At 38.5% G+C, this 17,879-nt stretch overlaps 1 protein-coding gene across 20 annotated transcripts in view; it reads left to right on the forward strand.

Moving 5' to 3' along the window:
- USP16 (ubiquitin specific peptidase 16) overlaps positions 663 to 17,879 on the forward strand; it is a 29,625-nt gene continuing 12,408 nt past the window's right edge. The window contains exons 1-13 of one of the 20 annotated variants that reach the window (XM_021070870.1): positions 665 to 832; positions 992 to 1,059; positions 1,595 to 1,784; positions 1,928 to 2,007; positions 4,444 to 4,545; positions 6,760 to 6,935; positions 10,450 to 10,553; positions 11,888 to 11,991; positions 13,242 to 13,429; positions 14,201 to 14,296; positions 14,883 to 15,013; positions 15,357 to 15,444; positions 16,500 to 16,578. In XM_021070870.1, the coding sequence (XP_020926529.1) occupies positions 4,485 to 4,545; positions 6,760 to 6,935; positions 10,450 to 10,553; positions 11,888 to 11,991; positions 13,242 to 13,429; positions 14,201 to 14,296; positions 14,883 to 15,013; positions 15,357 to 15,444; positions 16,500 to 16,578 (1,027 nt within the window). In that variant the 5' untranslated portion in view covers positions 665 to 832; positions 992 to 1,059; positions 1,595 to 1,784; positions 1,928 to 2,007; positions 4,444 to 4,484. Of the gene's footprint in view, positions 833 to 991; positions 4,546 to 6,759; positions 6,936 to 10,449; positions 10,554 to 11,887; positions 11,992 to 13,241; positions 13,430 to 14,200; positions 14,297 to 14,882; positions 15,014 to 15,356; positions 15,445 to 16,499; positions 16,579 to 17,879 lie in introns of those variants that run through there. The other 19 variants (XM_021070871.1, XM_021070876.1, XM_005670319.3 and 16 more) reach the window with 19 other exon arrangements.

The raw sequence follows: 17,879 nt of genomic DNA on the forward strand, positions 1-17,879 counted from the left end.
GCAGAAGGCTTGGCACTTAGCTATTTCGAACAAATAAACAGTAATTATTTATAAATTTTACCCTCCGTCAGCAAAGTTACTTCAAGACCATTTATTTAAATACTCAACTTTAGAAACTGATTGGAAAGAACTATGGAAACTGCGTGAAATTTAAATGCCGCCCCCCCATCACATCTTCAGATGTGATATGTTTGAGTAAGGTAACAATCCATGAGACTCCAAACTTCCGGCCACATACCCATACTTTTAGAATTTTTTTTTTTTTTTTGTCTTTTTGCTATTTCTTTGGGCAGCTCCCGCGGCATATGGAGGTTCCCAGGCTAGGGGTTGAATCGGAGCTGTAGCCACCGGCCTACGCCAGAGTCACAGCAACGCAGGATCTGAGCCGCGTCTGCAACCTACACCACAGCTCACGGCAACGCCGGATCGTTAACCCACAGAGCAAGGGCAGGGGCCGAACCCGCAACCTCATGGTTCCTAGTCGGATTCATTAACCACTGCGCCACGACGGGAACTCCTAGAATTATTTAGATAACCTCAGAGACTGACTGCCGAGCGGGGAAAACTGATTGACAGTTAGACTTCCGGGTGAGGAGGCGTCCAGACTTCCGGGCGTGAGCCTCGCGCAGGCGCTGATTAAGCAGCGTCAGTGCCGCTGGATCCTGGGGCCAAAGCCACTTCCCATGATGCTGCGTACCGGAAGTTGTTGCTTTCTAGGGGTCACGCTGGCTTCGGCTCTGTCGCTCTCAATTCGTCACCAGGAGGAAGACGCAGCTGGTTGCCCAGCCCAAAGGCCCATTAGGGGATGCAGTTATGGGCTCTGTCGCCGTGGGTGAGTTCTGCCCCATAACCTCGCAGTCACCATTCGCCGGGAGCCTGAATTTCCTGCCCCGACTTCCTTCTCTTCTCGAAGGCCCTTCTTCCATAATCACGTTACCTGGCCTTGGCCCGGTACCGTGTTCTCATTGGCCTCATGTCCTGTCACTTCCAGGAGCTGGCCAATGAGTTGTCGGTGCTGGAGCCCTTCTCGACCCCGTGGACCCCGAGGTTCCCCCGTGGGTATGGAGCAGTTGGAAGGGAAGGGGAGGTGTGGCGGGTGCCGCGAGGCTAGGGGCATCCTACGGGTTGGGGCTGGGTTTGCTGCCCCGACCGTGTGGTGTTTAGTGGAAGGCAAGATCTGTCACCTAACTGATCCACTGCTCCCAGGGTAGGACAAATTATGCAAACTTGAAAGCCATGTTTTAGTCCTGCTGGCAAAAATTTACAAACGCTTGCATTTTTGTAATGGAACGGAGCAAAAGCTTGGGAAGACTAGGAGGGTGGAGAGGGAAGGGAACTGGATTAATGTGAAAGTCGCCAAGACCAGCTTTGATTAAATTTTGTGTGGAGTCCTGCACAGAGTAATTTGGCTAAGAAGGTAATGCTCATATAAAGACTCACCTGAAAACTTTAATAGATTTATTGATATTCAGGCTTATGGAACTGACAGTCCTCTCTTTTCACAACTCATTAGATGCCCTTTGTAGTTGTCAAAACTTTCCTGGAGCTCTTTACACATCATTGAAGCGAACCCCCTACTGTCTTCTGCCTGCAGCAATTACAGTTCGTCTTTCAAGTTTTCCTTTGGCGTCTGTGGTACTGCTGTCTTCAAAGCAGATTTATTAGTGCTGTCTTCTGTACTGCAGATTTCTTCATTCTTTACCTTTTTCTTTTTCATCGGAACTTGTGTGCTTCATTCTTACGTACCTACTTTTGCACCTTATAATCATCCTTTATGCCTCCAGGTACTATTCTCTTTTTCTATTTCTATGTAAGAAGTATTTCTTGACCAAATATATACTAACACTATGCTAGATGCTGTAGTCAATTCAGAAGTAACGCCTAATACCATTTCTTTCTCCTAGAATTTGTTTTTTTTTTCTCCTAGAACTTTAGATTCCAGATAGAGAAATAACACACGTTCAAGTTAAAGATTAAAGAAGCAGCTCACTTTTGTATCTGATTAAGGTAAAGGATGCATAGTGCACACTATACATGCCTGGGAAGTTCAGTTGAGAGGTTCTTTAGAATGGCTTACCTAAGGCTCCACTGAAATGGAAATCTTGGAAGACTGGGAAAATTTGGATGGACAGAGAGAACTTCTAGCTAGGGATTAAAGGCAGAGAGGTGGGGCCAAGGTGTTTTGTAGTGGAGAATATCAAAAAGACTGGCTTGATTCTGTCTTGGAACCAAAAGATCTGCATTTCATTTCCATCTCTACCATCCTATGAGCTTTCTTTCTTTTTTTTTTTTTTTAATTTATTTTTCCACTTATAGCATGGGGGCGAAGTTACACTTACATGTATACATTTTTTTTCCACCCTTTGTTCTGTTGCAATGTAAGTATCTAGACATAGTTCTCAATGCTACTCAGCAGGATCTCATTGTAAATCCATTCCAAGTTGTATCGGATTACCCCAAGCTCCCCATCCCTCCCACTCCCTCCCTCTCCCCCAGGCGGCCACAAGTCAGTTCTTCCCTGTGAGCTTTCATTATTTTGTTTTGAGTTTCCTTCTTTAGTGAAGTGCTCCGTTTACAGGATTTTGTGAAAATTAAAGGAGATAATGTTTATGAAAAGACTCTGAAGATCAGAAGCACTGTATAATTAAACTTTAGTGGTTCTTTGTTGAGAAGTAATGAGAGTCAGGGTTAGCAGAACATTGGGGACAATTTGTAAGGGACCATGAGTGCATAGCACAGGAGGGTGTGCTGAAAATCTGTACTTTGAATAAAGTATGATGAAAATGGAGGTGAAAACTTGAGTGCTATTTTTTCCTCTTAAAATCTACAACTCTAGATAAGATAAATCATGTTAAATTTTATTTTAGGGAGAGACAAGTACATGAAATATACTCTCATTTTATATATACCTAAAATATAAAAATATAGCAAAAGATTGTTGCTGTGGCTGTGGTGTAGGCTGGTGCTACAGCTCCAGTTCGACCCCTAGTTCTGTATGCAGTGGGTGCAGCCCTAAAAAAAAAAAAAAAAAAAAAGACAAAAAAAATATAGCACAAATACTGTTCTTTTGCTAGTGGTTAATTCATTTACTTTGTAAACTTGAAACCTTGTTTCATTTTATATTATCTTTGAAAAGGTTAACAATTATTTGATTTGGCATTCATTTTTCATGCACACCTTTGGAATTACCTTTAATTACACTAACCCATTAATAGCTAAAGGAGGGATACATCTAAGACTCTAAGCCAGGGAAGGATGACAGCTAAGTATCAGAATTAATTGGGAAGTATTTTTGAGAACACATGTCCCAGTTCCTACTTTCCTTTTATGCCATTAGAATTTTGAAAAGCATTCTAGGTAAAATTATTATAGTCATTTAAGCAATTTTTATGCTGTTTTTCTAATGTATTTAAAATGTAACTTTTCAAAATCTCTAATATTTAAAGTTTGCTAGGAGTTCCCTTTGTGGCTCAGCAGTAACAAACCTGACTAGTATCCATGAGGATGCAGGTTCAATCCCTGGCCCTACGCAGTGGGTACAGGATCTGGTGTTGCCGTGAGCTGCAGTGTAGGTTGAAGATGCGGCTCAGATGTGGCGTTGCTGTGGCTCTGGTGTAGACCGGCAGCTGCAGGTCCTATTTGACCCCTAGCCTCCTGGGAACTTCATATGCCACAGGTGTGGCCCTAAAAAATAATAATAAAGCTAGATGGACTTATATGTACTTTCAATGTTTTTCATGTTTTTAAATTTTGAATTGTTGACCAAAGAGGTGAAGATTTGATATGAACTAGATTTGTCATAGTCTTCCAAACTGATTTTGGCAAGAATAATAATGTAAATGGTTGAGAATGTAGATGTAATCAATTTTCAGCTAACATCCATAGCAAGTCCTGGTGTGGAAAAATGCAACACTGCGTATCACAGTGTTTTATATGTGGCTTTGAAGTTATTTTGTAAATTTTCTAACTCCTTCTCAGAGATTGTTCTCAGAATTATTTTAAATTTTCTTTGAGAAATTATCATTCTAATTGCATTACCTGCAAGAGTTAAGAAAGATAGCTTAGAAGGAAGGGAAATTACATTTCAAAGTGCCACCACTATTCCACATTTACGTAGTGAGAAGTTGAATTCCTAATAGTGTATAAAGTGCTGAGACTTTTCGAGATCTGTGTAAAAAGACATAGGTTGCCTCCTATGACCTTTGCATTTATTGTAGATTTCTTAATCTTACTAAGAATCAGCTTCTTGAGCCATGAAAAACAGAGGTAATACTCTGTCTACTTCAGAGTTCTTATGGAAAACTAGATTACATGTGTGAGTGGTTTTTATAACTTATAAAAGTATGATAGACACACAAAATGTGGTTTAGATATATTACTATCTCCTAGAGAATTGTGAAACATACTTTTTTTTTGTCAAGCTAACTTTATCTTGTCTTCTAGATTGTTATTTTGTGTCAGTAAGTAATCCATAAAGTGCCAACATGGGAAAGAAACGGACAAAGGGAAAAACTGTTCCAATTGATGATTCTTCTGAATCTTTAGGTATATTTCACCAATTAAATCTTTAATGGTATATATTTTAATATGTAAAAATAGGATCAAAGTGTACATTATTGTTCTTTAATTTGCGTTTTAACTTCATGTTTGTGTAGACATGTCATTTAATAGTCTTTGCAACATTTTAACAACATGATATTTATTCCAGTGATGTAAAAGACCATGAGTGTATATTTCATAATTTATTTAGATAATCCCCTATTGTTATAAATTTAGGTAGTCTTAACTTCATTGTTATGAATGGAGTGATAGCACACATTTTTTGTAGCTAAAACTCTGCACATCTGGTTATCTTCTCCTTACATATCCAAGAATTAGAGTTGCTGAATTAAATGGCATAAATATTTCAAGGCTCTTTGGATCTGTTGCCAAATTGTTCTTAGAAACATTTTACTAGGAAGTTCCCATTGTGGCACAGCGGAAACGAATATGACCAGTATCCATGAGGATGTGGGTTCAGTCCCTGGCCTCTTTCAGTGGGTTAGGATCCGGTGTTGCTGTGAGCTGTGGTATATGTAGTTCACAGACATGGCTCAGATCCCGAGTTGCCCTGGCTGTGGTGTAGGCTGGCAGCTGTAGATCTAATTTGACCTCTACCCTGGGAGCTTCAATATGCTGCAGGTGCAGCCCTAAAAAGCAAAAAACAAACAAAAAAAACCAGAAATGTGTTACTAATTGATAGGCCCCCTGGCAGGATAACATAGTGCTCATTTCCCTGAACCCTTATTAACACAGGTTAGCATCATTTGTAAAAAATCTTTGCTGATTTGCTAGTTGAAAAAGTATTTTCTTTTTTCTGGTTGTGTTTTTTTGGCTACTTGCTAGGATTTAGTAGTTTTTCACGTGATCTTATTTGCAGTTATATTTTTTTGGTGCAAGGTCGTTGGGCATAAAGCTGATTGTGCCACTTGATGAGTTTCTAAACCTTTAGGGGCCCTGAAAATACTGAAGCTCTTTAGAATGGCTTGCAAAGCCTGATACTGATCTGACCCTAGTGGGTTTTCATTCTCAAGTCCAGCTGCTCCTTTTTACACGTGTGACTGCCATTCTGAGCAGACAGCATGCACTTTTACATTTATATCTTCATTCCTTTGATTGCAGGATGTAGCCTCTTCCGATTGTTTTTTACCCCATGAGGTCATAGTTTAAACTATGAGCTTGAAATAAAGAAGACTTGAGTCCAAATTCCAGCATAACCACTCAGTAGCTCTGTGACCTCAAGCAATAAATTTGAGTTTTTTTCTCATCTGTCATTGGGATGGTAGTGTCTTCCTTCGAGGGTAGTTGTACAGAGTAAATGAGATACTGTGTGCAAACATTTAGTACAGTTTCTGGCTTGTGGTTAAGTGCTTAAACAATATGATAAATTTTTATTTCTGAAAATATCTTCCAAGATTATACAGACATTGCCTCCCTTGTGAAACTTTCATTGACATTAGCCTTCTTTTGGGCTACAATAGTATGTTTTGGAGATTCTTGTACATTTTTTTTTTTGTTGTTGTTGTTGTTGTTGCTATTTCTTGGGCCGCTCCCGCGGCATATGGAGGTTCCCAGGCTAGGGGTTGAATCAGAGCTGTAGCCACCGGCCTACGCCAGAGCCACAACAACGCGGGATCCGAGCCGCATCTGCAACCTACACCACAGCTCATGGCAATGCCGGATCGTTAACCCACTGAGCAAGGGCAGGGACCGAACCCGCAACCTCATGGTTCCTAGTCGGATTTGTTAACCACTGCGCCACGACGGGAACTCCATCTTGTACATTTATTTACTTATTTGCCTCTCCTGCCAGCATGGAGCTGCTCAAAGAAAGAGCTGTGAGTTGGTCACTTTTAGGTTTCCGGGCATCTACCACAGTGCCAGGCCTGCGCTGGCTGTGCTATTGACTATTGTTGAATGAGGGACCTTCTCTACAGACATTTTAAAATAAAAGAGAATAATGCATGTGATAAAGAAATTGAAGTGAATTTGGGGTGGTGGTGGTTATATGGAGGACTTCAAAATTTGTATAAAATCACTTTCTTACATAATCTCATAATCAAATATCAAACAAACAAAAATGTAAGGTTTTGGGTTATCTAACAATTTGTTTATAGAGTAAATTCATTTTTGAAGTTCAAATCAAGTGTGTAAGTTTTGAGATTAACTGAAGAAAGTCATATTTTACCTCATGTCCTCCTTTATTATTTGTTTTAATAGAACCCACATGCAGACACATTAGAAAAGGACTGGAACAAGGTAATTTGAAAAAGGCTTTGGTGAATGTGGAATGGAACATTTGCCAAGATTGTAAGACGGACAATAAAGTAAAAGATAAATCTGAAGAAGAAACAGAAAATCCTTCGGTTTGGCTTTGTCTTAAATGTGGCCATCAGGTATGCTTAGATTTTGATTCATGTGGGGTTTTATTAAACTCTTTGAACTTATTTTAGAAGGTATTACCTAAAAGCATGGTATGGGTAACCAGAATGTTAGCTAGCATATGTCATGTTCTCTGGGGAACAGATTCTGATATTGAAATTTGTGTGTAGGTGGTTTATTGGGGAGTGTTCTCAGGTACTGTGCCAGAAAAACAGTGAGGGAGCAGGGAGGTAATATGTGTACAAAGAGGCAGTGCTACGGGGCCTCAGCTGATCCCAGAATGAACTCTGCCCTTCAGAGAGGTCCTGAATTGAGGCAAGGGGCCAGACTTTTGTGCTTGTGCCTGGATCAGTTATTGGATGTGGGCTCCCCCTGGGGATGGGAACTGACCTTGGGCAAGGTAGCTTCTTTCCACTGAGGATAGTTCCTGGGGATGGACAGCTGTGAACTGTCACCAAACCACAATCCTGGCAGCTGGGGAAATGAATGCCTTGGGAGTGGAAGATCTCTGGGTGGCAGAACAGCTTACAGGTATTACCATGGAACTGAATGTCAGGAGGGCCTCTTAGTCAGCCTTGGTGGTAGGTTCAGTTTATATATTAGGGAACTGTGCTACCAGGCAGTAGTAACATTTTATAAAACTGTAATATAATATTACAACCAAGATACCAACATTGACACAATCCATCAGTCGTAATCAGGTCTCCCCAGTTTTACTTCTCTTTGTGTGTGTATATGTGTGTTGTACATGTGTGTTTGTGTATATTAAGTTCTGTACAGTTTGTCATCTGTGTGGATTCATGTATCCACAAACAGTCAAGGTATTGAATAGTTCCACCATCACATGGATCTCTTGTGTTGCCTTTGTAAAATCATATCACTTCTCTACTGCTGTCCCTCCCTTCTAGCCCCTAGCAAGCACTGATCTGTTAATTTTGTCATTTCAAAAATGTATCAGTGGATCATGTAGTATACAACATTTGGACATTGGCTTTTTTCACTCAGCATAATCATCTGAAGGTTCCTCACACCGTATGTATCAATAGTTTGTTCTTTTTTATTGCTGAGTAGTATTCCATGGTATGGCTGTACTGATTCTTTTTTTTTTTTAGGCTAGGGGTTGAGTCAGAGCTACAGCTGCCAGCCGACACCACAGCCACAGCAATTCAGGATCCGAGCCTTGTCTGTGACCTACACCACGGCTCACGGCAATGCCAGATCCTTAACCCACTGACTGAGGCCAGGGATCCCTGCATCCTCGTGGACCCTAGTCAGATTAGTTTCTGCTGAGCCATGATGGGAACTGCACAATATTTTATTTTAACTGTTTGATAGATGATGTCTCATTGTGGTCAGACAGTTTTAGGTATTAGCAAAGAACATATTTATTGTTCATTTTGTATTTGAAAAGCTTTCATTGAATCTCTTAAATACATATGGCGAGCATGAATATATTTTGCTACTTCAAATGTTCCACAATACATTTCCAATTAAAAATTTTATTTATTTTGCTGTGTATTTTTATAATTCCTAAGGGTAAGATAATGTCAATATTAACCGTTAACTTTAATCCTATAGTTATCTTTTGCACTGTTAGCAAGGGATTCTCAACTGTTGTCTTAAAATAACTCATCTTGTTTTTAGGTTTCAGATGATCTCAAATGGTGTTATAATTTTCAAAATTAATATCAAATTTTATTTATTTTAGAATTAAATGTTGAGTGAGATAAATCAGTAGGTTTATGTCATAGTTAAGACATAGATTAGAAGCCATTGATAAGTTTTTCCCCTACAAAGTGTATTTTTAGGAGCTGTAGTAGAAACAGGACCACTTATTGTAATGCCATCCAAGGGAGTTGGAGGCCTGGTTCAGATAGATACACAGTAAAGATGTATTTCTTAGCAGTGATTTAATCATCTGGATTAGACAGTCTGATCATGTTCCTTTATGAATATGCTTATGCATCTTCTAGGTAAAGATCTCCCATTTCCTTGTTCAATTAATACTTGTTGATGTTCATTTTGCTAGTTTTTTGGTAATAGATTGATTCTGTTTTTCATGCCTTCAAGAATTACAGTCAAGGGGAGAAAGGATATCAGCATTAACAACTTTTTTTTTTTGTCTTTTGTCTTTTGTTGTTGTTGTTGTTGCTATTTCTTGGGCTGCTCCCGCGGCATATGGAGGTTCCCAGGCTAGGGTCTAATCGGAGCTGTAGCCACCGGCCTACGCCAGAGCCACAGCAACTCGGGATCCGAGCCGCGTCTGCAACCTACACCACAGCTCACGGCAACGCCGGATCCTTAACCCACTGAGCGAGGCCAGGGACCGAACCCGCAACCTCATGGTTCCTAGTCAGATTCGTTAATCACTGCGCCACAACGGGAACTCCAGCATTAACAACTTTAACATAAGATAGAAAAAAAGGAATGCCACCGGGAATTTATGGCATATTTTGTAGGAGTTTGTTGATAGGAAGAATACAGCATTTTCTCATGAGAGGATAAGCATAGGCTTCTGAGAGGAAGTGGCCTTTGAGCAAGATTCTAAAGACTAGGTGAGATTTGATCAGTGGCAGAACTGTAAAGGATTTCATGACAGGAGTTCCCATTGTGGCTCAGTGGGTTAAGAACCCGACTAGTATCCATGAGGATGCGTGTTTGATCCCTGGCATCTCAGTGGGTTCAGGATCCGATGTTGTCACATGTTGTGGCATAGGTTGCAGATGTGGTTCAGATCTGGTGTTGCTGTGGTGTGGGCTGGCAGCTACAGCTCCATCTGGGAACTTCCATGTGCCTCATGTGTGGCCCTGGAAAAAAAAAAAAAAAGAATTTCAAGACAAATGAAATAATGTGAAAAAAATTGTATTGTGGAAGTGCTGAGTGTTTTTAGATGGTAGACGATATTCAAATAGGAGCATGTGGGAGCTAACCCTGGAAAGGTGCATTGGAGTCAGAGAGTATTGGGTGTATTGAGTAAGAGTTTAAGAATAATTCATCACTTTTGAATTGACTATATTAACAAAGCTTTGTTTTAGGAGTATTAAACTGAGAAAATGTGTATATGAAGAAATGTTGGGGAGTTCCCTCTTGGCTCAGTGAAGTTAAAGATCTGGTGTTGTCCCTGCTGTGTGTGGGGTGTGATCCTTGGCCCAGGAACTTCTGCATGCTGCAGACATGGCCAAAAAAATTTAAAAAAGAAAGATTAAAGTTAGGAAAACATTTAGAAAGGTGTTACGGGGTCCAAACTAAATCTAGTGAATGACTGCATTAGCCTGGCTTAGTTGGGACTGAAAAGGGCAAGTTGGCACAGAAGAGCACTTGTCGTGCAGGGTTTTCGAAATACCTTCTTCCTTAGATGTCCTCATTGCCTATTCTTTTTAAGTTTTAACAATCTCTCTAGAGTCTAAAGTTTTATTTTCAAAATTGTAAGAATGGCAGAATCTCTTGATCCACTTTGTTTATTGTAGATCATGAATTCTCTCCTGGTGAATGTTTGTGCCTTTGAGGTTTATGATTATGGTTTTCTAGGGCTGTGGCAGAGATTCTCAGGAGCAGCATGCCTTGAAGCACTACATGACGCCAAGATCTGAACCTCATTGCCTGGTTCTTAGTTTGGACAACTGGAGTGTATGGTGAGTTTCAACTCCTGTGCCCACTTACTGGAAATTATTTGAAATATTGGAGAATGGAGGTGTTTGAAATGTTGAAGGAGCAAGGAAGTTAAAATTTTTGTAGTATTTGTTTAAGTGTGTTCAGAAGGCTAGAGAATGTGATGAGAAGTACTGTATAAACACAAAAACTGTAGCATGTAAAAGACTTAAGAATTCTCACCCCTTTTCTTGCTTGTGGTATTATAGAGCATTGGTAGATTGTTTTTAGTTTAAAAATTGAGGGAGTTCCCGTCGTGGCGCAGTGGTTAACGAATCCGACTAGGAACAATGAGGTTGCGGGTTCGGCCCCTGCCCTTGCTCAGTGGGTTAAGGATCCGGTGTTGCTGTGGCTCTGGCGTAGGCCAGTGGCTACAGCTCTGATTAGACCCCTAGCCTGGGAACCTCCATATGCCATGGGAGCGGCCCAAGAAAATGCAAAATAAATAAATAAAGAAATAAAAATTGGGACACCCACATGACTGTCAATAAAGAGCTAGTGAAATAACTTATGCAATGGAATACTATGCATTTGTTTAAAAGACTGAGTTATAGTACCGTGAACTGACATGGAATTGCCTCTGCTTTATATTGTCAAGTAAAAAAGGTAAGCTGTAGAAAAATGTGTACAGTATGCTCTAATTTTGGCTTTGATAAAAGAGGGCTATTCCTCCATATGCATGCCTGTATATGCATGTATGTTTTTTAAGGAAAACTCTCAGTAGCATTTTGGAAGTAAAAATGATATAAACCATCTAAAGAGAAAGAACACTTTATGTATTGGCAGAGGACTCAATCTACGCATCAATAAATTGTGATTAATTAAATTTAAAAAAAACCCATGCATTTGAACTACAAAAAATAAATAAATAAATAAATTGTGAAAAAAAAATTGGGACACTAAGTACAAATTGCAGAAAAGCTGAGAATATGGTAAGTTTTGGCAATAAATCTGCATGAAAATGTCAGGCTGGCGTTTCCTGTTTTTTAATATCATTCAAATATAGTTTTACATCTTTAAAAACCAGTGTTAACATAATAAGAAAAATCTTTCGACTTTAATGGTTAAAAATAGCCATTTCAGTAAAATGTTTGGAGTTTTTTCACAGTATTTATAGATAGTCATAATTGAAGCTAACCTTACCTAACAGTACACCAGTCTTAATATGTGTAGTCCTTCAAGAGAACATGACATTTTTGTTTTTAGTATCTTAGAGTAATTTGAGGGTTACACACTTTGAGGTCCATGAATTAAAATGTGTTCCCCCTTGTGGTTGTCAGTTGGTTACTTTTCTTCTCTGGGATCTTTTGGGACACAGGTGTTACCTATGTGATGATGAGGTCCAGTATTGTAATTCAAACCGATTGGGTCAGGTGGTTGACTATGTTAGAAAACAAGCTGGTATTACAGCTCCAAAATCAGGTAAAATAACTTGTTTCTTAATATATACTGTAATGTTGACTTATATAATCTGCTGATACTTAGATAAGTATTCTGGAGCATTACATATAGCTGAATAATATTATTTATGATTGATTTCAAACTATGAAACTCTTTTTGGTTAAAAATGTGAAACAGTGAGAATGTAGATAATTATAAGGAGTTAGAATTAGACAGGAACCTGAGGAATAAGGTATGTGATGAGGAGTTTGGACTAAGTAATGGGCGGTAGCATCCTGTTCCCATACCCTGGCACAGGGGCCTAAGGAAGACCTGTCTTATAATGAATTTATTTGTTACATTGGATGATGTAAACATAAAGCGCTTGTTACTTCTTCAAAGGCCTGATACTTCTTAAGTTTTTTTTTTCATTCATAATTTTACTGTGTTGGTTTTCATCATTACATGCTTTAAAAGCTTGTTTAGATTTTTTTCTGTCACAGAAGTATCGTTTGCAGAGCCAGAGCCAGAACTGTTTGTTCCTAACTCCAGGTTGTTGGGCGTTTTTTGTTGTTGCTGTTAATTAAAGTATGGTTGATGTACAGTGTTGTGCACGTTGGCTTTTTTTTTTTTTTTTTTTTTTTTTTTTTTTGGTCTTTCTAGGGCTGCACCCACGGCATATGGTGGTTCCCAGGCTAAGGGTCTAATCGGAGCTACAGCTGCCCCGCCTACTCCAGAGCCACAGCAACGCCAGATCCGAGCCACATCTGTGACCTACACCACAGCACCACAGCTCATGGCAACGCCGGATCCTTAATCCACTGAACAAGGCCAGGGATCAAACCCGAGACCGCATGATTCCTAGTTGCATTTGTTTCTGTTGCACCACAACGGGAATTCCCGCAAGTTGGTTTTTGACTCTTGAACTTCATTTAAAAATTTCATGTCCGCATTCTTTTCTTAATTGCTTTATACTCTGATTTCACAGGGTAAAATATGCCCATTTGTAAAACCATATGTGGTAAAAAAAAAAGGGGGGGTTTATATTGAAGCATATAACATTTGTTTCAATTGTCAAAGTAATACTTAAGTCAGTTCCGAACATTTTTTGTTAATTGGTGTTCCCTCTTGATGATAATTTACTTACAAGAAAACACTGAAAATCAAATAGATGGCAAATCATGCTATTGGGTAAAATTCACAAATTCTGGTCCCAAGTATAACTTTGCCTTTGGTATGGCTGTATTACACATTTTGCTATGTCTTTTCTTTTTCTTTTTTTTTCCAAAAAGCAGCCAAAGATAATGGTAATATTGAACTTGAAAATAAAAAACTGGAAAAAGAAAGTAAAAATGAGCAAGAGAGAGAAAAAAAAGAAAACAAGGCTAAAGAAAATCCTTCCATGAATTCTGCTTCCCAAATAACTGTGAAAGGACTCAGTAACTTGGGAAATACATGTTTCTTCAATGCAGTTATGCAGGTGCCAAACTTAACTTTTCCCCCTTTAAAAAAATTTGATGTTTCCCTTGTAGGTGTTTTGTTTTTTTGTTTTTTTGTCTGCCCCACAGCATATGGAGTTTCCAGGCCAGGGGTCAGATCCGAGGTGCAGTTGTGACCTAAGCCACAGCTATGGCAACACTGGATCCTTAACCCAGGGCTGTGCTGGGCTGGGGATTGAATCCATATCCCAGTGCTCCCAAGATGCCTCTGATCCTATTGCACCACAGCCCGAACTCCTAGGGTGTTTTTACTTACTTGCTACTTATAATGTTGAGCTTCTCCCTCCTGAGTAGTTTGTTTCTATGTTTCCAAAGAAAATTCAAGGGAATGATTACCTTGCATGATAGTAAGACCCTGTGCTAAGCGCTGGGGTGCAGTAGGGTTCAAAACAAACACTGCCCCTTCTTTCATAGAACTTTCACTTGGGAAGCACAGGAGAACTGAGTACAGAAAGAAATACTTTAGTTACAAGTGGTGGTAAGAGGTGGTGGTGGTAGGGTAGCCCCTTCATATTTGGTGGCTGGGAGAATGCCTTCTGAGGTGACAAGTAAGCCCAGAACTGAAGTACTGATGAGCCACATAGAGTGGTGAGAAGAGCGTGATGTTACTTTTTGTTTCCCAAGGTAGACACAATAAGAGTTGCAGTGTCTTTAGTGATTTTCTGTTTGGATAGAATAGACACTTGAAAAGTATTTAAATGAACTGATTTGCCTTTAAATATTTCCCTTTTCTTTTCTATGCTGTATTCCAGAATTTGTCACAGACCCCAGTGCTTAGAGAATTACTAAAAGAAGTAAAAATGTCTGGAACAATTGTAAAAATTGAACCACCTGATTTGGCCCTAACAGTATGTACTTTAAAATTTTCTTCTATAGTCAGTACTTTTCTTCTCTCAGCATCCACATTTTATATTATTTTTAAGAATTGATGTTCATTTTCACCTTTTTTGTTTGTTTTGTTTCAAGCTACCAAGTGAAAGATTTTCAGGCTAAATTATAAGGGGTCTTTACATTGATTTGCTCTGTGTAGGCCGTCTTCTGCTGGTGCTGAGTGTTTGGCTTCCTTCTTGGAAATGCTGTTAGTGTTTGTAAAGCCCTAGGCATGCGATATTACTTTTAACGTCTTACGGTGACTTAAATGCTGTGTAGCTAAGTTAATTTTACCTTATCCACTTTTATTATTTACATTTTGCTTTGGCTCTTTCAGTTCTTAGGTAGTAAGTTCCCGATTATCTAAAACTAAGAGTAGAACTGCATTCTTTGTCAAACTGTCCGTGACCAGAAACTTTCTCCATCTTTTCATGTACATGTTGAACTTTTATTTGGGACAGCTCTGTTAGGAACATTGGCAATGTAAGTTGACTAGTTACATTTTGATAAAGTAAATGATTCTGAAATTTCACTGAAGAAAGTAATTTTTATTCCCGTATTCAGGAACCCTTAGAAATAAACCTTGAGCCTCCAGGCCCTCTTACTTTAGCCATGAGCCAGTTTCTTAATGAGATGCAAGAGACCAAAAAGGGAATCGTGACACCTAGAGAACTCTTTTCTCAGGTCTGTAAAAAGTGAGTATCTGCTTTGATTCTGCTTTCATTGCATAAGTAAGATGCTGGGAAATAATACAAAGAAAGTTAGTAGCATTAGAGTCAATTCAGTAGATGCATTAAAGCATGCTTTATTTCATTTGGATTAAGAAAATACATACTTTTAATTTTCACATAAAGTATATTTAATTTCACATAATCTGCCAGTGATGTTGGACTAAATAGATTTTGAGAAACTAGAGCAAGATTTGGGATATGGTCCTAAGATTTTATAAAAATAGTCTCTTTCATATTTTAGTAGACTCAACCGTTGTTTTTCTTTTTCCTTTTCTTTTCCTTTTTTTTTTTTTTTTTTTTTCTGTAGAGCAGTGCGTTTTAAAGGCTATCAGCAGCAAGACAGCCAGGAGCTGCTTCGATATTTATTGGATGGAATGAGAGCAGAAGAACATCAAGTTAGCATATTTTGACAAGTGTATTTTATAGTCTCATCTTCATTAACTTGTCTGTCATTTGATGTCTTAAGGGTTTTAGAGTAATGAAAACTAGTTATTGAGATTATCATATTACAGTGTTTTTCTCCTTTATCAGCCTTTCAACCAGTATATTTTAATTATTGGAATGAATGGAGGAAATTAGTAATGAGTCTCCTTTTCAATTTGCTTGATGTTTACAGCATTATTCTTTAAGGGTTCTCTTCTACCAGTCTATCCCGGGAGAGCTACAAAGTACTGGAAAATGTTTCTCCTTGAACAATTCCCAGTTGCAGTGCACCCTTACTCTTATTCTGAGTGTGATTTAACACTGCTTTTTGACTCTAGGAAGGTTTTTTTGTATTATTATTTTGTAAGAGTCAGGGAACATTTTTTTGCATTTTAAAATTTTTGTTATTTGCTAAGATGTAAAGTAATTTTGGGGGATGTGAATATATAGCAATAGTAATAGTACAGTGGTAACAACTAATATTTATTTTGCTCTTATTTTATGTTAAGCACTATTCTCAGTATTTTATGTGAATTACTGTACTCAGTCCTCCCAGCAGTTCTGAGATAGATGCTGTAATTTGCTCACTCTGGATTCTGAAGCTCGGATGTAGAGAAGTTCAGTACCTGGTTCAAAGTCACCCAGTAATGATGGAGCTGGGCTTTGAGCACTAGAGTCAGTCCCTGTAGCTCTCATTTAACCCCTATGCTTGTATGACATGGTATTTCAGTGGTTTTTCCAGAGGAGGTGGGCATGTTCTGAAAAGCTTTGGTTTGAGTAGGTTAGAATCTTGAAATTATAAGATGGTGCCTTTGTTCAGGAGGGTTAGTGATTATTTCATAAGTATAATTCTTTTTATTTCCTTGAATTAATTTTTATAAAGTGATGTTAGAAATACTAATTTTTATTCAGCAAGTTTGGGGGAGCTGACTGATCACTTTCTTGACTTGATTACATATTTTCTAAGGAAAATAACTAAAATTTCAAATTTAATAGTATATGTATATATCCATTTTATTACTTTTAGAGAGTGAGTAAAGGAATTCTTAAAGCATTTGGTAATTCTACTGAAAAACTGGATGAAGAACTAAAAAATAAAGTTAAAGGTAATGTCTGACTTTTTGAACTAAAACAGAATAGTTGAATTCCTCTATTCTTTAGGACAGGATTGGTGGCACATGTATTTGAATTCACAGTTATTAACATATAGTTTCTCTTTATTTCCATTGATTTAAAAAATTATCCAGTACTCTAAAGGTGAATACTTTAGAAGCTAACTTTTGGTATGTTCTTTTTATGCAGTATTATGGTGAAATTTATAAAGATAGAACTAAGGTGACATCACAATTTTATTTTTCAAAAGCTTAGACTTTAGCAAAGATATGGGAATTACACTTGTCTTTGTGAGTTGTCAGCTGGTTTACTAATCATGGAGCCAGCTTTATTCTTTCTTTCTTTTTTTTTTTTGTAAATTTTTTTTTTTGCTTTTTTAGGGCTACACCCATGGCATATGAAGGTTCCCAGGCTAGGAGTCGAACTGGAGCTACAGCTGCCAGCCTACACCACAGCCACAGCAACTCAGAATCCAAGCCATGTCTTTGGCCTACACCATACAGCTCACGGCAATGACAGATCCCTGACCCACTAAGCAAGGCCAGGGATCGAACCTCGTCCTCATGGATACTAGTCAGGCTCGTTTCTGCTGAGCCGTAATGGGGACTCCCCCCAACTTTATTCTTGTTGTTGTATGACATTTAAAGAGTCAAGAAAAGTCTGTCCAACAGAACTTTCTTTGATGAGGAAGCACTACCATATCTGCAGTTTGATATAGTAGTCACATGTGGTTGTTGGGCCCTTAAGATGTGACTGGTGCAACTGAGGAGCTAAATTATTATTTTCAATTAGTTTTAGTTCATTTAGTTCAAATTAAATGAACTAAATTCTACTCCTTTTACTAGTAGTGACTATTGTATTGTAAAGCACCTTTTACTAGAAGTGACTACTGTATTGTAAAGCACAGTTGAGGATCCAAATATAGCAACTTTTTGCCTCCTTGGTGCTGATTGGTGAGCAACGGAAAGAATCATGCCTGCTCACACTGTCTGTCATAAAATGTGTTACTGTAGAAAACATGTCATTTGAATAAGGCTTACAGATTTCATGTATTTAAAAATTTGAATGATTAGGTAGTAAAATTATTTCACCTTATACTAAACTATTTCTGGGAACGTAGAAAAACAAAAGAAGAATTTTGTCTGAAACATTTTCCTTTGGGCTTTTGTTTGTTCATTTTTGTTTTGCTTTTCTTTATTTTATTTTTATTTTTATATTTTTTGCTTTTTAGGGCCGCACCTGGGGCCTATGGAAGTTCCCAGGCCATAGCAACATGGAATCTGAGCCGCATCTG

This window comes from Sus scrofa, chromosome 13, assembly GCF_000003025.6.
Source record: "Sus scrofa isolate TJ Tabasco breed Duroc chromosome 13, Sscrofa11.1, whole genome shotgun sequence".
NCBI classification, from domain to species: Eukaryota; Metazoa; Chordata; class Mammalia; order Artiodactyla; family Suidae; genus Sus; species Sus scrofa.